General features: G+C 36.0%; 1 protein-coding gene across 1 annotated transcript; it reads left to right on the top strand.

Annotated features, from left to right (window-relative positions):
• The first annotated feature begins 867 nt into the window (after positions 1 to 867).
• Positions 868 to 21,611, top strand: LOC128244652 (syntaxin-16-like). Its single transcript, XM_052962675.1, has 8 exons — positions 868 to 1,028; positions 13,884 to 13,978; positions 14,751 to 14,803; positions 15,153 to 15,259; positions 17,067 to 17,229; positions 17,634 to 17,734; positions 19,045 to 19,188; positions 19,639 to 21,611. Exons 1-8 carry the CDS (start codon positions 948 to 950, stop codon positions 19,819 to 19,821), a joined length of 927 nt encoding a protein of 308 aa, XP_052818635.1. The 5' UTR covers positions 868 to 947; the 3' UTR covers positions 19,822 to 21,611.
• Positions 21,612 to 25,089: the final 3,478 nt, after the last annotated feature.

Genomic DNA, 25,089 nt, shown 5'->3' with positions numbered 1-25,089 from the left:
ATGACACAAATAAAAAGAAGTTGTCAAAACGGTAAATCTGTGAGAGTGCAGCTGTAAGATAATAAGCTTAGTAGTGTTTGTCAAAACATACTTACTCTTTGAATAATATTCAGCTGCTTAGCTGCTTTTTCTTGCACATTTTATAAATCTGGGCATCAAAACTGAATAAACTATATATTCAGTCCACTCCGACTGATAATTTAACCAAGTTTGACCCGTTGTTTTCTTTTCAAGTGTAAGATAGTTCTAAGTGCATTAGTTTACATGCTGGTGCTAAGAGACCATATGCATTAAGCATGTCTAAGATGAGATCACGTGGCAGGCAGTCGAATGCTCTTGAGATATTTATTTAAACTGCACCTATATATTTGTTCACATCTCGGTTTATTTTTCTAGTCTTCCACCAGCCTTAACAGGGTAGTTTGACATTCACATGTTGCCAGTTCTGAAAGCTGCCAGGAAAGGATGCTTTTTTAACAAATGGACTTATCAGTTGCTCATTTATATTCATAATATATATGTGTTCATACGCTCATATTATCTTGATAAAAGGTAAAATACTGAGTGGTCTACAGTTTTTTTTCTATTAACGGGCCATCTTTCATGAAAATAGGGCTAACTTAAATTGTGCTAGTTAAGACTATTCCAAAGTAATTACATGTATATTGCAGATATTAAACTGTATAAATGTTCTATAAAAGTTACTTAGAGCTTATTTTAAGTATTTGTTCATCATTTTGACGTAAAATAAAATACCTCCAGGACTTGTGCATGATGGCTGCAACTATGAATGTACGAAACTGTACGGGTATTTTAACCTCGTGCTTTTTTCATGAGCAATATTATATCAACGTTGATGACGTCATAACATGGTCGCCGACAACACAAAATAACCGGAGACCGGTTTTATTTTGGTTATTTTCCGACAACTCATAAATTAATAAGATATGGCGACAAGAAGTTTGACAGAAGTATTTATTCTGATGCGAAATAATGCCTTGCAGAGCAGGAACATTTTCTCTGATCAGGTTTGACACTGAAAATGAGTTCAGTTTTGTGATTGGTCTTCATATTTCTAAAGCCAAGTTTATCATAATCAGATGATATTGGCACGGGTCGGTGGAATTACCGAAAACCCGAAAATCCCCGTAAATACCGAAAATCCCTTCCATTTTCAGAGGTATATAGCGTTTTCTTTAATACGCCCGGATTTACTACTTTATTGTGTTCGAATGTTGTATGCCGTAATTGTTGGAGGTTGGAGAGGGTTGGGGAAGCCTAGGGAGGGTGGGGATGGGGGTCGTGGTGACTAAAACCCGGGACCCCCTTTCATTTTCAAAAGTTCGTACAAAAGAAGAGTATGCGAGGAGGTTCTTACGCCGTTCCTTCAAAATTGCATTGTGTTTTAGTGGGTTGTATGCTGTATATCTTGGTGGTTGGAGAGGGGTGGGGGGGGGTCGGAGTAGTTGGGGTGGGGCAGGGAGTGATTAAACCCCGGGAACCCCATTCATATTTCTAAGTACATACACAAGAGTATGCAGTATGGTTTAAAACTGTATTGTGTTTAAGTGGGTTGTATGTCGTGGTTGAGGTTGGTTGGAGAGTGGTGGGGGAGTCGGAGGAGGGGGTGGTGGCTACGAAGAAGTCTCAAATACTACTTTCACATATCTCATTTCAAATTGTAGAGGTAAGGGAGGGTAGGGTCTTACCTTACCGTATACAAAAAAGTATGCGAGGGTGTGTACGCCGATATTTAATACTTCATTTTGGTCGTCCTGTATGCCAAAGTTGTTGGTGGGTGGAGGGGGGTGTGGAAGTCGGACGAGGGGGATGGCTAAATCCCGGGAAGTCCTTTTAATTTCATATATGTTAATGTTTTAACGACTAGTTCAATATCACATTTCATTGTGTTTGGTTGCTATTCGTATTTTAAGTATATCGTATATTGAATGTTTTAAAGGTGTATTATTTGTTATTGATATTTCCTGTAATAAGTTATCCGTTTATTTCGTTGTAAAGCGCCTTTGAACGTGTGGTTAAAAATGGTGCTGTATAAGTTAATCGATAAATAATAATTGTGTATTGTGAACAAGTTGTGTGTCGAGAAAGGTGATTAATTGGTATCAAGCGGGAGTTGATTATATTCAAAGTCAAAGTCAAACACGGTTTATTCTCTCATACCATAAACATGGCAAATGAGGTCCTATACAAAACATATATACATGGCGGCAGATATAATGTAAATTTCTAACTACAATTCATATGATACCCAATACGAGTATCGGACGGTCATTTACATGAAGCCAGAAAACATTATAGTCAAATCACAATGAATAAGGTTGTATCAATAGTAGAAATATTACCTTTGAATCACTTGTACATAAGAAAAAGAATATCTAACAATTGTGTGCCTAGTTTATACAATTGTTCTTATGTGTATCATAACGATTTGTATGTGTCTCAACTGTTATGTGGAATCGCTTGGTATGTTTCATTGCACAATCTCGCGAAGAAAGAAATGCAAATTGCACAATTTCACATAAATACCATCACTGTACCTAAATAAGAATCATCAACATATATTAACATTTGTCATGACAATGATAGGAAAGTGTATTTAATGAATAAAGGCTTAATATTAGATTTAATATCATAAAGCATACTATTTAAATTCATACATGAAATATTCGTCTCAATATCGATATGGACATGTCATTGTGAGATATTGGTCCATGTCTGATACCTATCAGTAATGACACCCCGCTGTGACAGATTCTTATCGTGCGGTCAGTACTTGGAACCATGCTGTCACTGATGACTATGATACGATGTGTATTGAACCCCAATGGCGGTCAGGTTCAAAACGGGATGCTCCTGTGAACCAGAAATTAAATCTTGTATTTACACAAAGGAGTATTTGAAGATAAACTTTAAATATTCACTTATAATTATAATAGTTTTGTTCATCCTCACCTGATGTGAATAATTTTTTGAATATATTTATGATTCTATTTCATATTATGTATAACCTATGTCATACCATGTGTTTGTTTATTTATTATTCATTTGTGGTTAAGAAGATGATGTACGTTGTACAAGTCTTAATAAAATATCTGTTCTGTTTTATTTACACGAAGGTAACAAGTAAGAGTACGCGGTGTATGAGAGAAACATCTGAAGTCGGAATATTTATTTCTTAATGCAGTGCAGTTCAAGAGTACATTGCACGTCAGTGTTTCTATATACTAGTATATGTATGTTTTATCAATTATATTCGTATTGTTCTTGGTATAATAATAGTACAATATAGATTTAGTGAATACATTTTAGGAAAAGCGTTGTAAGCATTTGCTTTTAAAAAGAAAGGCGAGGAATATTTGGGGAATAGTTGAAAGCGAATATGGATTTTAAAATTGGCTAATTAAAGTCGGAACACCTTGAGAACGTGATATGTTAAATTTCACGTGTTTGGTAAAAGGGTGTGAATTCGCAGTACCTAATGAAAGCGCTTGTTGATATATAAAAGTTAGAACCGTGTAATGAGTGTTTGTAGCAGAATTAACACCTTGGCATGGCTTGAGCACAATCGTCAGATTGTCAGTATATATAAAGGTGTGTTCAAATATATTGCATGTATGTTATGTTCACTCTTGTTATTAAAAATGAAGAAAGTTGCAATTTTCGGGGACAGTCACGTCTGGCGACTAGACGCATTCTGCAATGAGGACCTCAAGGTGCGTTGTTTTTTCATGTTCACTCACTATGTACAGTAAAACCTAACTTCCTATTTAGTTAGCTTACATCGGCGATTTATACGTGTTTGTTTCTAGTTGTCATATAACGACATGCCAATATACTCGTACTAAAAAGTTTTAGGATGGTCAATCTGTGAGAGTGCAGCTTGTAGACTTTTTGTAAACACCTACTGTCACGATTTAATGACTCAACCTAATTAAGCGTACTAAATATTAGGTCTGAATGTACAATGATATATTATGTATTCATATGTGATGTTTAAGCACTTTGCACACTGGGAAATGTTACAGTCATAAGTTGTGTAGTAATTCTTTAATTGAAAGGCCGCATATATATTCTGTTTTGTATATATTATGTTTTACTTCAATTGAATATATACGGATGACAATTATTAAAACAATGTTGCAATGAGGTGATAATTGAAAAGAATATTACAAAGGCAACGACTGTGAAGCCATTTACAATATTAAATGTATTCTTTTAGGTGCCTATGGAGGTGCGTTTCTTTGGTGCGGGCGGGATGAAAGCTTCCAAACCCAAACCAGGACTTTTGAAACAGGTGAACATGTACGGGGCGGACTTGGTGGTAGTGAGTTTGGGCGGCAATGATATCACAACTACATCCGTACCGAAGGACATAGTGGCGGCCGTACTTGACATTGCCCAGGACTTCCTTGACAGTGGTGTATCTACCATCCTGGTGTTGGAGATTGGGGAGCGTGGAGCATTCCGGGACGGGTTGGGGTACAGGTCTTTTGCAAGCCAGCGCGCACGAATTAACCAGTTGCTGGGGAAGAGAGAGAGCTCGTTGAAGTTTTGCGGCTTCCCCACATACGTTTTCCAGCCGAGTTCATGCGAGACAAAGTACATTTAAATGAGAAGGGACTGAAAAAGTTGTTTTATAGAATTAGGTCGGCAGTGTGCCGGTACATGTAATTGTGCTCGTTTCATTCGTCAATAATGTTAATTTGTATCTGTTCATGTGTTCAGCATAATAAACATTGCAGGATGAAGTTTGTCTTCATTTATTGTACTTTTGCCACTGACAACAGTCAAAGCAGTTGTGCGTGCGTGCATGCGTGCTTGCGTGCGTGCGAATCCAATTTGCCGTACAGAAAGCGAAATCCCTCAGCTTGTGATTAATAACGCGATTTATTCTAGCCAAGCGTAATCACAAAGAAGAATGGTAGTAGCAGTTCACTGCCACTAAACCGATACACATTCCCTGCAATGTGTTGTTTTCTAAGACAGTTATATGAGCTGAAATTAAATCATGATGATTAAGAATGGGCGAATTGAGTGTATAATCCAGCTATTACTCAAAACAAGATGACGTGTCACCAGTGTACAAATAATATGAAAGAACATTGGGGAATATAGAAATGTATTTGTACAGTTCCTGAAGTATGCGACCATTAAGGTAGCACACCCCTAATAAAACCTCCACTCGATACTCAATGCTTTAGCCTGTAGTGTTAAGCACAGGGACTAAGAATATTTTGAGGGTTTCATGATAATGGTTCGAATCCAGACAGAAGCACATTGCAATATTTTTTATTTATTTTTTGGTTTCATTACCTAACATTTCTATACAAAAGTTCAAATTGTATTTTAATTAAAAGTAATGAGATAGATGTTTACACATATTAATATATTAGCATCTGTGACGTTTTTTAACTCGCAATTACGGCTGAAATAGATGTTTGGGATTCACCAACTTAATTTGTTAAGAATGAGACGGTTTAACATTTCGATATTTTGGCATAATGTTCTCAGAAGACAATTCTTAATACTAAACTACAGGAGTATTTCAAGATAGTGTTGTTTTTGTATATATGTTAATATTATATGTAATGTGTGTCACCTTTTGTTCTCTAACTTGTGCAGATTTTCTATTGTGGTTAGCCGACTGTTTGATAAAGTAAAGCATCGCTACTTGCTAAGTAAGACAAGATTTCACAGATTGTAACAACTGTAAAAATTTACGAAAAGATGTATATGGTATTATAATTTAATTTAAATTATTTTTCAAGAATTAGCTCATTTAGGACTTTTAATGCTCACTGCAAATTCACATTCAGTTACCAATCAGTTCACATTAAAGTCGGTGACAGTAGCACATGATTTTGTAATGTTTTATTTGTATTGTATCAGATATTGTGTGCAATGAGTTGATGTTGATTATTCTATGCAATATTTTTTTCGTGGTCACTTTGTTATATCTATAATCTATGCAATCTATTTATGCATGTACGCCGATGTTTTCATTCGGAGCACCTTGGCCATTTCCTACGAAAACAACCTCAAATGTCTATGAACGGTTTACAAAGTAAGAAATCGGTACACTTTAACTACGCCGCACGCAAGTAGATCGCGTTGTACATTGAATTAAGCAGCTGTACTTATGTTTGCAATTTTATAAAATTAACGGGCAACTATTTTCAACTTAAATCTACACATTTTTTCATTATATAATGTAGAATTTACGGACCTTCTTAACTGAGGTTGTTCTCGAAAAAATGAAGCTCAACATGAATACTTCTATGCAACCATTATTTATGTCCATGTCATGCTTGTGTTGTTGTGATATTTGCCACATTTTACCAAACTTAATCTATTGGTGTATAATTTCGCGTTTCTTTTGCCCAGTTTATTTCCATCTTTTCAACTGTCTCTTGGTCCCCGTTTTTTACTGTTTGTAGAAATTGTGTAACCTCCACTTGTGTTCACAGTCAGTTAAGGGCGCTGTATGAAATGCAGATAACTTTTCAAAATCCTTCTTTAAAATGAAAATAATACAACAAAATAATTCACACAGCTACCACCGATTAAAACAAATATAGATGAAAGCAAAATGGCAAAGAAATTAAAAAAACATACATTTAAATCCAGTCAGCGGACATTTAAATATATTAAAGACCTATGTCATGTATCAGTTTGTCTAGCTGTGCTTCGAAAACGCCTTAATTGTGCTTCTCAGTTGTGTTGTAATTATGTGTGTTAATTGTTTCGATATATATATAAGATCACCGGATATGGCGCTCGGTAAGACCAGAACATTCGTTATGTACAGGAACATCTAGATTAATTGAAACTACGTAAATGCTGATGTCGTTGCCTTCATCATGTCCAGCTACTTACGGACTAACCCCAAATTTTACTGTTTTTTACCATATCTGATAGGGCGCCTCATATGGGAGATCATGTGACGCCGACGTACCCGAAAAAAGCGTGTTGAAAATTACCAAACGAAAATTTCCCATTATATGGAGTAACATCAAATTCATGCATAAGCGCATTCAATTGTTTGTTGTGGATTTACTGTGCGCCATTGTCCGGTACAAAAAAAAATTGTCATTTTAGATGTTATGTGTTTTATTGTATGTCTTTTTGTTCATATAATGTGTTTTTGAATTGTGTAACATTTTGTATCATTTTTGCTCGTGCCATGCTGTGTCTACTCTGGAAAACATGTCATACCTTTTGAAGTGCTTGCGCGTGAGTTTGTTGCTACAGAGACCCGCCGTGAATCCCATTGTAGGGAAACTTCAGTCGCACTGAGGTGGCATATCTCTCAGCGCAACTCGCGTCGCAAGTGCAACTACTCCTTTTTCCAAATTGCGTTAACCTTTTGTCGTCGTCGAAAACCATGCGCCAATAATAAGCAATAATAGCGGCTAGCTGATGTCAACATGCACTTTTAGGTCAAACGATATACATGGTACATTCAATTTTGGGGTGTACCATTTATGTCAGAGCTAGACAATCAGTGAAACCCATTTAAGCGCGTGAGTTTGTTGCTGCAGAGACCCGCCGTGAATCCCATTGTAGGGAAACTTCAGTCTCACTGAGGTGGCATATCTCTCAGCGCAACTCGCGTCGCAAGTGCAACTACTCCTTTTTCCAAATTGCGTTAACCTTTTGTCGTCGTCGAAAACCATGCGCCAATAATAAGCAATAATAGCGGCTAGCTGATGTCAACATGCACTTTTATGTCAAACGATATACATGGTAAATTCAATTTTGGGGTGTACCATTTATGTCAGAGCTAGACAATCGGTGAAACCCATTTAAGCGCGTGAGTTTGTTGCTGCAGAGACCCGCCGTGAATCCCATTGTAGGGAAACTTCAGTCTCACTGAGGTGGCATATCTCTCAGCGCAACTCACGTCGCAAATGCAATTACTCCTTTTGTAAACGGCCAGCAATAAATACGGTTAGCTGATGTCGACTACATTTACTGGGATGGATTATTCCTTAATCATCGCTTTATGATGAAATATTTCTCTATATCGCATCAACAACAAATAAATAAAAATAGTTCAGGAAAAGTTCATGAAGAGTTCGAACTTGCTCGACAACATGACATGTTACAGGCATATTTTCCTCGCGTTTCGCTTTCGAGTCTTTGAGGTACGCATGAAGTAACAACTGTACTTAAAAAATGAAAAAAGGGTGCTTATGTTTTCAGTTTATGTCCCCCTTTAGGGAAAGCTGAGACATATGCATTGACGTGACATTCAACAGTACTGCCAACAATGTCACACCATTATACCTATCTTTCTAGCCATGGGTTCTTTGTATGCTTTGCTTGATAATTGACAGTCATTATACAACTGTTTTGTCAACTCAGTTTTACATCTTGTACATATGTTTTATTTATTTTGTTTTATACACTGACTGTTCAGGCTATCATATGTGTATTTAACTTCTATTATTATACATGCTTTACATTTGCCACAACCCTTGCGCGTTAACTAGTGCTACATTGCTGCTGAAGAGAGCCATTACATAGCTCTCTTACGTGGACTTAAAACGTATGATTACTAACCCATTTAAATGCTGGTATGCCTTTATGTGAATAGTTCTAAAACGGGATATTAAGGTTTATAGAAAAATGTTTGTGAGCTAGATAGGTCTATATAACAAACAAGGTACAGTTCACGAGTGCTGTCATAGTGGCAAGACGGTTGTTAATTACCTTTAATTCGAACATATCACTTTACGGTCATTCCCGTGAATGTTTCGGCAACCTAACTGTTTTCGCAGAATAGGATGATTATTTCAAAATAAGTATCGATTTCTTTCGGGATTAATTGATGAATATTTTTAACATTGCATAAGCAGTCCGTCTTAAAATAATACGAAATGAAAGTCCATAAGGGAGGGAGGTTATTTTCAATTAGACCAATTTTTTATGATTTTTTGAAGATGCTGTTGCATTTCAATGTTCTCTGAAGCTGTAGTACGTAACAAATTAGGAATGTGTTGAAACTTCTTCAACTAAATGAGGGTAGGTTTTGGGTGGGGGTGGGGGATGGGCCATGACGAGAGCGCCTCCTCGTGGTGTGGCCTGAATATGGCACGGTGAATGAACAATCTGTTTTTCATCTAAATTAGAAAAAAATATATATATAATACAAATCTTTGGTTCAATTCAAGTCCACATTTATCCTGCCATAACGCTCTCATATGGTCGAAAATTAGCAATATCACTTCGCTTAAGATCATCCTCTTTCATATAATATACCACTTCGGGACATATGGCATTATAATAACCGCCTACTCAGCCCCCGAAGGTGAACAGACCTCGGCTTACGCCTCGGTCCATATACACCTTCGATGGGTAAATGGCCTGTCCTTATTATGTCATATGGCCCTCAGTGGTGTATTATATTAAATTTCTTTAATATCGTAAACACTGACGTGCAACGTACTCTTGAACTGCATTACACTAAGAAATAAATATTCAGACTTCCGATGTTTATTTCATACACCGCGTACTCTTACTTGTTACCTCCGTGTAAATACAAGATTTAATTTCTGGTTCACAGGAGCATTCCGTTTTGAACCAGAACGCCATTGATTGGGGTTCAATACACATCGTATTATAGTCATCAGTGACAGCATGGTTCCAGGTACTGACCGCACGATAAGAATCTGTCACAGCGGGGTGTCATTACTGATAGATAACAGACATGGACCAATATCTCACAATGGCATGTCCATATCGATATTGAGACGAGTATTGCATGTAAGTATTTAAACGGTATGCTTTACGATATAAAATATTAGATTATGCTTTTATTCATTAATAACACTTTCCTATCATGACCAATGTTAATATGATGTTGATGATTCGTATTTAGGTGCAGTGATGGTATTTAAGTGAAATTGTACAATTTGCATTTCTTTCTTCACGAGATTGTGCAATGAAACATACCAAGCGATTCCACATAACAGTTGAGACACATACAATTCGTTATGATACACATAAGGACAATTGTATAATCAACTCCCGCTTGATACCAGTTATTCACCTTTCTCAACACACAACTTGTTCACAATACACAATTATTATTTATCGATTAACTTATACAGCACCATTTTTAACCACACGTTCAAAGGCGCTTTACAACGAAATAAACGGATAACTTATTACAGGAAATATCAATAACAAATAATACACCTTTAAAACATTCTATATACGATATACTTAAAATACGAATAGCAACCAAACACAATGAAATGTGATATTGAACTAGTCGTTAAAACATTAACATATATGAAATTAAAAGGACTTCCCGGGATTTAGCCATCCCCCTCGTCCGACTTCCACACCCCCCTCCACCCACCAACAACTTTGGCATACAGGACGACCAAAATGAAGTATTAAATATCGGCGTACACACCCTCGCATACTTTTTTGTATACGGTAAGGTACGACCCTACCCTCCCTTACCTCTACAATTTGAAATGAGATATGTGAAAGTAGTATTTGAGACTTCTTCGTAGCCACCACCCCCTCCTCCGACTCCCCCATCACTCTCCAACCAACCTCAACCACGACATACAACCCACTTAAACACAATACAGTTTTAAACCATACTGCATACTCTTGTGTATGTACTTAGAAATATGAATGGGGTTCCCGGGGTTTAATCACTCCCTGCCCCACCCCAACTACTCCGACTCCCCCACCCCTCTCCAACCACCAAGATATACAGCATACAACCCACTAAAACACAATGCAATTTTGAAGGAACGGCGTAAGAACCTCCTCGCATACTCTTCTTTTGTACGAACTTTTGAAAATGAAAGGGGGTCCCGGGTTTTAGTCACCACGACCCCCATCCCCACCCTCCCTAGGCTTCCCCACCCCTCTCCAACCTCCAACAATTACGGCATACAACATTCGAACACAATAAAGTAGTAAAACCGGGCGTATTAAAGAAAACGCTATATACCTCAGAGAATGGAAGGGATTTTCGGTATTTACGGGGAATTTCGGGTTTTCGGTAATTCCACCGACCGTATTGGCACTTTTTTAGTTGTTGTAGTTTTATTAATTATTTATGTATAAAGTTTAAATGAGCCAAGTATCAGAAATAAACCAGTGCTTGTTTTTTTTTGATGTCACGTAGTATTTAATCAATCAAAATACATATTGATACAGTGTAAAGCTACAAAATAAAGTTTGACAGGTCTAGGAAAGGTCTTTGTTTGCTGAATATTGGCATGATTATTTTCCGATGATCATATTCAATTTAATAACAAAAATGAGTGTCAGTTTAGAAAGTCTTGTAGTAACTGGTCCTTTTAACCCTTCTTTGCCGAAGCCGATACCCGAGTTCCAACTAAAGGGTTAGACCTTGCTATTTTCTTAAAAATAGTCATATAAACATCAAATTTATAGGAATATTTATAGATATTTGATTTTATATGCTGGTAATTATAATTGAAATAGTATCCCCAATTGTTTGTGGTTTTTAAACCAAACTGATTTTGTGAGGAAGAGTTGCTGTTTTCCGAGAGAAACAAACTTGATCACATTTTTTATCCTTTTAGGCCACACCAAATTGATATTTCGTTCCTCGGATTTACCGCTCCTATTTTTTTGAAAATGTAAAAAAAAATATTTTTATTTTTTTGTGCGCCCGCACCTCCATTTTGATCGCCAAGCAGATTTTTTTCAGGTAATAATTTATTAAAAGGCTAAAAATAATCAAGTATAATTTTTCTACGATAGTTTTCGTGTTTTTGTAAAGGGAAGTTACCGATGCGTAGTGTTTTTATACTGTATCTCGATCGGTTTAGCATGGGTTTCAATGAATTCAATCAAAATGGCGGCTTCCGGTGTATAAACAATGTGGGTCGAAGTTTGGAAATTAAATCTTATTTTTGACAATAAATATGTTTTGAGCATGCTTGAAGTCATTGTTGATCGTCTCATGCACTAAAGGATCATTATTTAAAGAAATCATTATGCAATAAAGCATGTGTATCTGAGACTGGTAGCGATTATATTGCGTAATCAGTGACTCGTTTGAATGGAAATTGGAATGATCAACTTAGTTCTGTACTGTTTTATTCAAGTCAAAATACAAGGGACCAAAATTTTACCTCGTTACGACGATGCTGAAGATGATCCAGTATGGAACATGAGTCATTGTTTGGTCCAAATTGATGTATCAAGCTCATTTTTGATCAAATTCTGACAAAACAACAGTTTTGAACAAGTATCTTTTCACAAATAGCAATATTAACACTGGTCTGGATATAACTCAACATAAGTAAGCGTAAGTTTATCACCTTAGATTTTGTTTTTATTTGCAGCATAATCTGGGATTGTAATGCACTTGTCAATTGTAACCACTGCCCCGCCCACCCCTCGCCCTTGTTCCAACTATATGGTTTAACTGTTCTACTGGTAATTTAACACTTATTTTTAATCAGCTAGTAAATACTGGCCTGGAAGAGTCTTGATCAAGACATGTTTAGGATTTATTTTCAACAAGGCTTGAAGTGTCAGTCACTTTTAAGCTGACTAATTAAAAGAAATAGTTAGGCCACACCATTTGCTGTTTAGTTACAGTATATTTGTATACATTCTTGATAGCATAACGCTCATTTAGTCTGCAATACATAAACAGATGTTGACAACTTTTGCCTCGATGTTATCAAATTATGATGTGATAATGATTTGTATTTATAGTGTTACATAACACCTGTAACATATCCACGCCTCAGAGGTTAGGTGGTAAAGACCTTGTCTAGCTGATATAAAAATGAATTGTGTTTTAAGTATAACATAACACCTGTAACATTAATATAATGAATGCTTCAGTTGTCCAGCACTGATAGATAACCTAGCTTATCCAGAGATCCCGGGATTGAATTCTATTGTTGTTGTCTGTTGTTGTTCAATTTTATTTTCAACTGTCATGTCATGTGTGTGTAAAAGAATTTCCAATTTTCCAAAATTGTTTTTTATTTGGCTACTTCAATATTGCAGTGTATGGGCCTAGGTGTACATTTGTAACTGAGGACATTTAATCAATGCAATTGATTTTTTTAAAGGGTACAATGTATGGCAGCAGAACATTAGGGCACTGTTTACAATCTTCCAGCCTGCTATATAAAAATTAATGAATTGAAGCTTGTTGTGTTGTTCATCTGCTCATTGCAATGAGATTTATTTGCATGTGTATTAATAGATATTCTTTTCGACTATTAACTAGAACAGAAATCAATGTTTTCTATTCATTAATATTATGAACATCTGCTTAGGTCCTAGTTTCTGTTAGCTATTAACAAATCTACAATGCTTTGTTTCCATTCATTCCCTATTTTTATGGTTTTGGCAACATGTGGAGATATATATATTTTTGTCTTATACAATTGTTTAGAAATGTTAAAAGATAAAAAAATGTATATACATGTATTTTGTTCACATTAATAAAAAAGAAAGACACAAGAAGAATGAACTGAAGCATATGAAAAAAAATTAATACAATATTTTGTATTTCAAAAAAAGTGTTACATTTACATTATTGTTATTGCAAGAATCACCTCATAGACAAACAAAACCAAATAAACTGATTTTGAGACTGTCTTGGCTTAAGTTATCATTTAGTGACTGCAACATCTTACAACAAAACAACGTATGATATAGAAACTCTTAAAGCACACAAAAAAACAAATTCCAAAAAATTAAATCCGGAAACACATGTTGATAAGAAATGATAGGTCGGTAAGTCGACTGAGTCAGTAAAATACCCTTCAACAACTAAAGGGGAATAGTCTGCAGTCTAAAGTTACTAACTGTCCACTATTGACTATTTCCAGGTGTCAGATGACCGCATCGGTCTGATGTCCAATGTCAACTTGGATATAGAGGCCGGCACAGTCAACACACGCTCCAACAGACTACCTCCAGAATGGTAACATCACATACTCATTCAGTCTGAACAAAATGCACAAGCCCTTAGGTCTAAGGCTGGTTAACTGGTCAGGGATAATCCTGAAATCAGTATTTTCCCGACTATAAGGTGATCCGCTTATAAGATGACCCCCCTACTTTGCCCGTGAAATCTGGTGTTTTTGTCTTGACTCGTTTATAAGACGGGGTCAATTTTTAAAGCAAATCCAGCACTTGAAATTCTCCAAGTCTGTGATAATGTTCAAGCTTAACAGTCAAATATCAACTAAATTTGTTCATTTGATTGGGATTATTGATTTTTATTTTCCGATGGTATGGTATGTTTGAACCAGCCTAGACGATATCAAAATTCAGGATTGACAATTGTCAGCTTTTAAAAAAACAAACCTGGATTTTTATTCAGGCCTTGAAATTGAATGACTCAATGTGCCGGAAAGACCAAATATAATTTTGTGCAAACTGCTTACTGTTTAATGTAACTTTTCAGAAAAGTATATTCCGACTGTCTTACATGCATTAGATAAATTCATGTTTTCTGTTGATTGTGATAAGGATTTGTTGATGTGTTTATAAGAATGCCAAGTCCTCACACTTAAAGCTCTTTTGTGTGTAAAATAATGATATAATGACCTGTAACCATGCCATGAACCTTCTATTGGTGTATGTTATTTTAAAGCAGTTACATGTACCCGAGTTATAAGACTTTGGATACAATTAAGCAACTTTAATCATGTAACAGGTGTAAAAATTAATTTCAAACCAATATATTTCAGGGTGGATGGTGTAGAAGAAATACAATATGAAATGACACGAATCAAAATGAAAAGTAAGTGTAATTATTTGTCATACATGTTAGTACACCTGCTACTCAGATCAGATGATCAGAGATGTCCAGCAACCATGACTTTACAAAATACTGTAGTCATATTGGTACAGAATGCATGACAGCCGTGCTGTAAACTAAATGGACTGGTGACCAATACATGTGTGCAAAGGAATCGGTTAAAGTTTCAGTCAGGTTAATCAATATCCGTTGCGCAATGATTAGGGCATGCTTTGTGATTGCATGTTATTAAGGACAAAACTAGAAGTACTTGAAGTACCTAACCAACTGTTCAGTTTCTTCATTGACATGTGCATCCTACATTCCTAACTCAACTGATTTTATTTTTCAGTGAAGGAGCTCAATGTTATACATGACAAGCATCTGACCAGGCCAGCATTCGATGAAAGTATTGATGAAGAACATTCCATTGAAATCCTCACACAAGAAATCACACAGGTACATGTAGGAAAAATGGCTGAGGTTACTTTCATTGGATAAAATGGTAATCTTCACTGGAGGGGATTTTCCTTATTTCCACACATTCGTGTCTGTTGGAAAAAAATCTTAAAGTTTATTATTCTGTTTGACTTTACAAACACATGTTTTAAACCCTCTACAAAACTTTCAAATGAAATAACAAAATAGCAAGTGGTAGTGTTGTAAAATTAAAATATATATGGGATTTTTTTCAGTTAGAAGTAATAAAAATAAAAATAAAAGGATTAAAACAGACAAAATATGATTTCTCAAATATTATTGTATAACATCAAATCTATGTAAACACTTTATAGAACGTCAACATTAACATGATTCAATGGAAAGATGAATTGTTTGAATCAAGTTCAGACCACGGGTCAGTACTCACTGAATGCATACCATGTGCCTATTGGATTACTTTTTTCTAGCACACTGGAAAGGCATTTCCAGTGAATTTAGCCATACTGGAATACAAGTATCTTCCATGGTCGAGAGTGTAAGATAGGTTCGTCCTGACCTGAGCGTAGGGTGTTTTGCGGAAACGAGGTTTACCGAGTGGCTATGGTAGATGCTTTTTCTCCCTACTCGGTTAAACAAAATTAAGTAAAAATATTTATTTAGCTTGAACTTTCGCGTGTAGTGGATATGCGATAATTCGTGGTTGAAATGGATATGTGCGCAGTGATTCAGATTATGTTAATAGTCAAATTGGTCTTTAAATAGTTCTGAGGAGAGTGAAGCATTATTTCTTGAAAGGTGCATGAAAACTTTTTTATGGTGACATTTGAAGCAAGAAATAATTAATAAGCGTTCTAAACATTGCAACAAGGCAAGGTTACTATGATGCTACAGACGACAGTCTTCAACAAGGGAGGTAATTCCAATGTGATGACCATTAAAAAATGAGTTCCATACGGGCATTTCATCTTTGACCGTGGGCAAGATAAAAATATCTAGCATGGTGAAATGTTTTGGGATCTACTTATCTGTGGTGGGAGAATACTCTATCTGGCACTCCATGCTAGATGAGTCACGCGCTGTGACGCAATACGTTTTTGGTATTTTATTATTCATTTTAAGTAAGCATAATTATGATATCTAAAAGATGATTTCCATGAACATTTACTTTTCAAAATATATCTGTAAAACCAAAAAACAACAACCTTATAAGGAACTTCTTGATGTATGCAATGAATAAAAAAAATCCTGAGCGTCATGACGTCAGTAAGCTTTTTGGTAAAATGTACAAAAGTGTGTTTTTTGTCATTTTTTACCAAAAAAGTAATTTGATGTATGCAAGATTAAATATCAATCATGTGTGTCTGGTCCCAGTAGAAAATTCTGACCCTAAGGGGCCCTGGGTAATTTTCTATCCAAACACATGATAGATATTATATACATTTGTGTAAGTATTGACTAAATTCCTTGTGATTTTTTCATCTCTATTTGGTGGAAATAGTTTCTGATTGGTTACAGTGATAAACTTTTTTTTTCTTTTATGCTATAATTATGACAATTGTTATTTAACTTGAGTGAATTGGAAAATCATGAGAGAGACACATTTTCATCGGGTCATTTTGGTGACATAAATTGAAACAGTTTTAATCTGGCATAGTAAACACTGTTACTTTGATGCCACACCAGAACCAAAATCTGTAAGAGCATTGAAAATATCAAAATTGATATATTCACTGCAATGGAATTAATGGCAGTGAAAATATCATGATTTATTGCGAAACAGCATTAAATAAATCTGTAATTATTTAGTATATTCCTGTTGTTTCAGATGTTTGCCCATTGCCAAAGGTTGATACAGCAGATCACTGCCAGGAGTCGGAGGGGGACCCAAGAGGAACTGAAACTCTCACAAAATCTTGTTATGTCCCTTGTTCGATCTGTCCAAGAAATGTCCAACAACTTTAGAACTAGTCAATCATCCTACTTAAAAAGTAAGCAGGGTTTTATATTTTGATGTTTCCATGGCCTTTTATACCTCCACAAACCAAAAGTTTTGCTTGATTTTGTCTTTCTGTCCGTCTTGTCAATGAGATAACTCATGAAATTGTTGACACATTTAAAAAAGTTTTTGTACACCTGTTTACCACCATAAAATACTGGTTAACTTTGTCTACAAACCATGAAGTAATGTCTGGAGTTTTGGGGAGTAATGCCCCCTTTTGAACTTAAAAATTTGTTTAATAAACAGTGTCTTTGACTAAGTTGACCAATTTTTTTTAGAAATGGTACAAACCGCCATTTGATTTTCTACATTATCATTTTATGCTTTACATTTACATGTTGTACAGTTTGATTTCATATGGTTTGTATTTCATTTATATTTTTTTCATTTTAGAGATGAGAAGCAGAGAGGAGAGATCCCAGTTTTTTGACACAAACATTGGGCCTGACTCCGGACTTTTACCTGAAGATGATATGTATGCATCATATGACATGGTATAGGCCTTGCACTGTTTTATGGTTACTTAGTGACTTAAATGCATGCCTTTGAATGAATTAGATATTTTTGTTAAAATGTTGTTACACAAAATTAATGAATGGGATTCATTGATCATTTAACAGTTCCATTTCATACATTCACCTGAAACTTGGTACACATTTTGCAGGAGATGATACACACATTAACAGCAAGGCCCACAACTCTTGATTTAATAATTGTCCGGTTAAACTCCTTTTTTCATCATCATACAAGCTGTAGCATTTGCTCAGCATCGCTCTTGTCATTAAGTGGGAGAAACAATGTAATAAAGTTACAGGCAGGAAGATTCTAGCAATATAAAATGTTTGTTAGAATTGTTAATGGCCGAGAAATTTGGGGTGTACATACACAGTAGAAGCCTTTACCAAAGGATTTTAGTTGTTACTAACAATTTCCTTAATCTATAGGGATATCATGGATGGCAACAAGTTGATTTCTGTCATTTCCTCAATCCTGTCAAAAATTTAAATTAGGCAACAATGTAGCAAAAAAATGCAGAATATGACTCTAAGGTACTTCACTTTACTAAGATCATTACTGAAACTGACCAAACTTGATCACCATGATTATAGGTAAACTATCTTGGACAAATTAAAAAAATAGCCAGAAAGTCCTGGTTTCCTTAGGGTTATGGCCCTTGAATTGATTAAATTTTTACAGTGTACATATTCTAACTTTAACAAATGTACAACAATTATCACAAAACATGGTCACATGTTTATTGGCAAAATATCTCAGACAAACTTGATAACTAGCCGGAAAGTCTCAGGCTAAGAAGAGTTATGGTCCTTGAATTGACTCATAATACAGAATTGAGTGTGCATTGTGTGACAAAAACATGCCATTCATCACCAAACTTGGTCTCAATATTTATAGGCAAAATCGCCTAATCAAGTTTGGAAGTTAGCCAGAAAGCCCCTGTCAGCCAAGAGTTATTGACTCAACATACAGACTTGACAGTGTCTTCTCCCTTACTAAATTGTACATCAATTATCAACAATATTGGTCACAATGTTTTAAGTCAAAATATCTCTGCTACTCAAGCGGAATGGCTCTTGAATTGATACAACTTTGTCTGCTTTCTAACTTTGGCTAATGCACATGTATAGCAACCTTCAAAGAGCTTAATGTGAATGGGCATAATATCTAAGACAATTACAGTATCTAGAGAGGAAGTACTAGTCAGTCTAGAGGACCCTGGAATTGGTCAAATGTACATCCATCATCTCCAAACTTATTTTTTACAAGATGGACTCATGTTTTTCAGGGTTTCAGTGAGGAACAGGCCCAACTGGTAGAAGACAACACAGCATCCATACAGCAAAGGGACAAGGAAATAGCCCACATAGTGCGCTCTATACAGGACCTTAACGATATATTCAAGGACCTTTCACAGATGGTTGTAGATCAGGTATATGCTTATTGTTACACATTGGATATAGGAGAGGAATAACACTTGATCCATACGTCCATACAATTGGCTTTATACCAGATCTTAATGACATAAATAAGGAACAATTACATCTTAAACACTTTAAAGTAAGTGAACTTTTAAAGGGACAATAAAAATAATAATGTGACTTTCTTGTATAATGGTCGATAGTGAGCCAAAATAGCAAGGCCCGCCTAGAAGTTACCATGCATCATATGTACATTGTAGTTTTCTGCTTAAGACAAATTTAGAAATAGTACTGTAAGTCATGCAAATTAAAATATATGAAATATTTTATTGGAAATCAATTTTCATTCATTGATGTTGGCCAATGAGATTTAATTTTTTATTAATATTTTGTAGTCAGATGTGTTGTTTAATGTAGTATCAACCATCACGTAAAATTATATTGCAAACTTTCTCTTTCAGGGCACAATATTAGACAGAATAGACTACAACATTGAAAATACATCAGTGCAGGTGGAAAAAGGACTCCAACAGTTGCAAAAGGCTGAAAAGTACCAGAAAAAGAACAGAAAAATGCATGCAATCCTTGTATTAGCTGTTATAATTATTGTGTTAATTATTATATTAATAGGGGTGAAAAGTTAGCAGTAAATTTTGTAGGGTTTTTTATTATTGTTATTATTTATCCACTTGTCAAAAGTTTATTTTTTGATATACATGCAGTGTTGTGCATAAAGGCAAGAGACAATTTGGGTAGAAGCGGAAAGGTTCTATCTGCTCCTTAATTCCATGTCACTGAGAATTTTTGCCTTTCATTCCTGCAATTTGCATACTATTAAGAATACATGTATGGCTGGTTATTGTATGAAGGAGATTCCATGGAATCTTGTGTGCATATTTTCATAGACACATGCTGGCCATGTTAATTGAAAAAAGGTAGTGAAGACTGCTCATTGCCAAAAGAAGGATGTATATTTGAGCTGAACTTGACAAATTTAGATCTTGTTGAAATCTGAAAGGCTGTTACTTTCAAGGACAAAACAGGTTAATTTTCTGGTTCATGTTTCAATATTCCAGAAACCAGAATCAGGTTTTTTGAGTCCTAAGAACTTTATCTTCAAGAACCCTATTAAAGTTAAATTTGTATGTTGTATATGTGATATGTTGAGATCAGTGAAAGTTGTATTCTAATTAATTAAAAGTGTATTGTGCAATATCTTATAATTGATAAACATGTAATGTTTTGTGTGTTTTAAGAGGGAAAACGGTTGCATAGGTTTGTATAAATAGTATAATTTATAGAGAATTTAATTTGTAGACCAGTGACAGGAATATTTTAATAAAAAATGTTTTATATAACCAACTCGATGTTGGTTAAATATAAGCTCTGTCATAATTATATAAAATTAAAAAATGAATGCCTCTCTGAATTCCATTTCTTTTTAAATGTGAACATGCAAGTTCAACAAACACATGTTTAACCTTGCGAAATAAAGTCTTAGTCAATTTTAAATGTATGAAATCTTGCTTTTCCTTAGTTTTGATTTTAGAGAACAATGCTTCTGTTATCATACTTACGTTTTCACTAGGGTTTCAGAATCTGCCCAAAAGCATAATCAATAATCGGAAATAACCGGATAAGCCATTTTGTTCGATTTTTGACTTTGATATCAAAATTAACAGTTCATAGAAGAGGTATAATGGATTAACAAGATGCATAAAGTGTTAAGAGTATTTAACAATGAATGAAGATGAAAGCAACTTATCATGCTGTATTTTTGTTATTTATTTGAAGTATTCAAAGATAAGCTTAACGATTTTAGCTGAACACAAAATAATTGATTATTTTGTTATATCATTTTTATTTTTGGAGAAAACTATTACATTGCAATAATCAGTAGGAAATTCATGCACTTGATAATCACAAACCGCAATTGTAAATGATCAATTTTGAACAATACCAATCTAGTTTTATCTGAATTATATGCGCACACAATAGATGGAGTGTTAAGATTTTTATGATAAACGACATTGTTGTAAATTTTATGATGTAAAATATTGTTAGTTTTCATTAAATTCAACTTAAAATAAAAACTAAGTTGAAGTTTCACTAAGAAACTTTATGAATATGACCCTGATATGTAACTAAGGTTGTGTTCACTGTTCCTGCAATTACAGCAACACCTATATTGTACACAAGTGCAATAATTGTAATAAAATATTCCATGTTATACAAGTTTAATATGGCATTTATCTATACATATGTTTATATTGTCACCAACATTATACATGTAAAATTGACCACTATTATACATGTACATTCTCCAATAATTGTATTTATCAATTTTTTATGTATTTCTAAAATGAGAAACAAACCTGAAGTTCTGTGTTCAGCAGAAATTGGACAGATAGTTATTAAAATTGTAAAAATCTTATCGATTTTTATGCATTAACTTACAAGAAAACCAAGTCCTTTCTTATATAAAAGACCGTAAAACATTGAACTTTTCAGGTCATGGAAGCAATTTTTTGAATATTTTCAATAGTGTATTTCTTGGCTGCCAGCCTAAAACAACTGTAGCAGATGTGGCTTATATTTGTTTATGGAGGACTGACTGTGCCTATTGTCTGCATTTAAGCTTGACGGCACAATGACGCGATCATGACTTAAAATGGTATTTAAATACCATAAGTGACATGAGAAATAAGTGACTGCATTTCAAGATATTAGAAAACTAGCTCTCTTGGTTCTTCAACGTGCTAGGTGTAAAGCTTGAATACACAGGATACGACTTTCCTGGGTTACACCAGTACGGAGTGCACCGTTTTCCCAGTACTACCCTTTGAGCACGTGGGAAGTGAGCTGCTGGTACCATATTTTGATGACTAGGTTAGACACAGCCCATATTTGAACCCGTTACCTTCTACATCCTAAGCGCACACTCTTCCACTGCGCTAAATGGGCGGTTTAGTCAACTGTTGCCAGATGTATTAAACTTGTATTTGTCTAAAGTTATATTTTGATTAATCTGCAATTTTAATCACTTGACTGGTTAATAGAAATTATTGGATAAATATTGACCAATCAATACACTTTAGCCAACTTGGGTTAAAAACAAACAAAGTTTTATGCCATTGGCTGAAGGTTATAATAAACATGAAACAATGGCAACACATTAGATGTACTGGCATCGCAAGGTCCACAAAATTTAATATAATTCAAATGGATTACAGGTTTATATATAGAAACAGTATGTTGATTAACACAGTAATATCAACCTACAGCTTATGCCATAGAGAACAAAGATTGAATATGATGCTAAGCCATAAAAGTAGGATAGGTAAGAAAAAGTTTTTTTAAACAGAAAAAAACTTTAAAAAAGGCAAATAAAAAGCACTTGTGAAATGAGCACTCATTAACAATATGAAGGTTTGAACAGGATTTAACAGCAAATGGCAGCAGGTGTTGCAATGGAGCTTCATAGGCAGACATCATATCGAGGGGTGAATGCGAAAAGGTTCTAAGTGATATAAAATAAAGAAGCAGATAGAACCTTTTCGCTTTCACCCCTTGATATATAGGTATGACATCAGTTCTACATAGGTAGACATCAGGTCTACACAGGTAGACACTTTACAGTGGTGTGACATCAGGTCTACACAGGTAGACACTTTACAGTGGTGTGACATCATGGCTACACAGGTAGACATCATACAGTGGTGTGACATCATGGCTACACAGGTAGACTTCATACAGTGGTGTGACATCATGGCTACACAGGTAGACATCATACAGTGGTGTGACATCATGGCTACACAGGTAGACTTCATACAGTGGTGTGACATCAGGTCTACATAGGTAGACATCAAACAGTGGTGTAACATCAGGGCTACACATTGAGACTTCATACAGTGGAGTGACATCAGGTCTACACAGGTAGACATCAAACAGTGGTGTGACATCAGGTAGACACTTTACAGTGGTGTGACATCAGGGCTACACAGGTAGACTTCATACAGTGGTGTGACATCAGGTCTACACAGGTAGACACTTTACAGTGGTGTGACATCATGGCTACACAGGTAGACACTTTACAGTGGTGTGACATCAGGTCTACACAGGTAGACACTTTACAGTGGTGTGACATCAGGGCTAGACAGGTAGACACTTTACAGTGGTGTGACATCAAGTCTACACAGGTAGACACTTTACAGCGGTGTGACATCAGGTCTACACAGGTATACACTTTACAGTGGTGTGACATCATGGCTACACAGGTAGACATCATACAGTGGTGCGACATCAGGTATACACAGGTAGACATCAAACAGTGGTGTGACATCAGAGCTACACAGGTAGACTTCATACATTAGTGTGACATCAGGTCTACACAGGTAGACTTCATGCAGTGGTGTGACATCAGGTCTACACAGGTAGACACTTTACAGTGGTGTGACATCAGGGCTACACAGTTAGACATCATACAGTGGTGTGACATCAGGTCTACACAGGTAGACTTCATTCAGTGGTGTGACATCAGGTCTACACAGGTAGACTTCATTCAGTGGTGTGACATCAGGGCTACACAGGTAGACTTCATTCAGTGGTGTGACATGAGGGCTACACATTTAGACTTCATTCAGTGGTGTGGCATCAGGGCTACACAGGTAGACATCATACAGTGATGTGACATCAGGGCTACATAGGTAGAAATCATACAATGGTGTGACATCAGGTCTACACATTTAGACTTCATTCAGTGGTTTGACATCAGGTCTACACATTTAGACATCATACAGTGGTGTGATATCAGGGCTACATTCAGCAGTTGTGTGACATCAGGGCCACACAGGTAGACTTCATACAGTGGTTTGACATCAGGTCTACACAGGTAGACTTCATACAGTGATGTGGCATCAGGGCTATAAAGGTAGTAGACATCATACAGTGGTGTGACATCAGGGCTACATTCAGCAGTTGTACGTGTGACATCAGGGCTACATAGGTAGATTTCATACAGTGGTGTGACATTAGGGCTACACAGGTAGACTTCATACAGTGGTGTGACATCAGGGCTGCACAGGTTGACACCATACAGTGGTGTGACATCAGGGCAATGCAGGTATACATCATACAGTGGTGTGACATAAGGGCTACACAGGTAGACTTCATACAGTGGTGTGACATCATGGCTTCACAAGTTAACATCATGCAGTGATGTGACATTAGGGCTACACAGGTAGACTTCATACAGTGGTGTGACATCAGGGCTTCACAAGTTAACATCATGCAGTGGTGTGACATCAGGGCTACATTCAGCAGTTGTGTGGCATCTGGGCTACACAGGTAGATTTCATACAGTGGTTTGACATCAGGGCTACACAGGTAGACTTCATACACTGCTGTGACATCAGGGCTACACAAGAAGACTTCATACAGTGGTGTGACATCAGATCTACACAGTTAGGTCTACACAGGTAGACTTCATACAGTGGTTTGACATCAGGTCTACACAGGTAGACTTCATACAGTGATGTGGCATCAGGGCTATAAAGGTAGTAGACATCATACAGTGGTGTGACATCAGGGCTACATTCAGCAGTTGTACGTGTGACATCAGGGCTACATAGGTAGATTTCATACAGTGGTGTGACATTAGGGCTACACAGGTAGACTTCATACAGTGGTGTGACATCAGGGCTACACAGGTTGACACCATACAGTGGTGTGACATCAGGGCAATGCAGGTATACATCATACAGTGGTGTGACATAAGGGCTACACAGGTAGACTTCATACAGTGGTGTGACATCATGGCTTCACAAGTTAACATCATGCAGTGATGTGACATTAGGGCTACACAGGTAGACTTCATACAGTGGTGTGACATCAGGGCTTCACAAGTTAACATC

This window comes from Mya arenaria, chromosome 8 (genome assembly GCF_026914265.1).
Source record: "Mya arenaria isolate MELC-2E11 chromosome 8, ASM2691426v1".
NCBI classification, from domain to species: domain Eukaryota; kingdom Metazoa; phylum Mollusca; class Bivalvia; order Myida; family Myidae; genus Mya; species Mya arenaria.
The sequence above is the reverse complement of the archived record's forward strand: the minus strand, read 5'-3'. Positions and strand labels throughout refer to the sequence as shown.

Coding starts and splice junctions, on each gene's coding strand:
- LOC128244652 (XM_052962675.1), top strand. CDS start 948: ATGGCGACAAGAAGTTTGACAGAAGTATTTATTCTGATGCGAAATAAT. Junction 13,979..14,750: donor AACAGACTACCTCCAGAATG/GTAACATCACAT, acceptor AATATATTTCAG/GGTGGATGGTGTAGAAGAAA. Junction 14,804..15,152: donor GACACGAATCAAAATGAAAA/GTAAGTGTAATT, acceptor TTTATTTTTCAG/TGAAGGAGCTCAATGTTATA.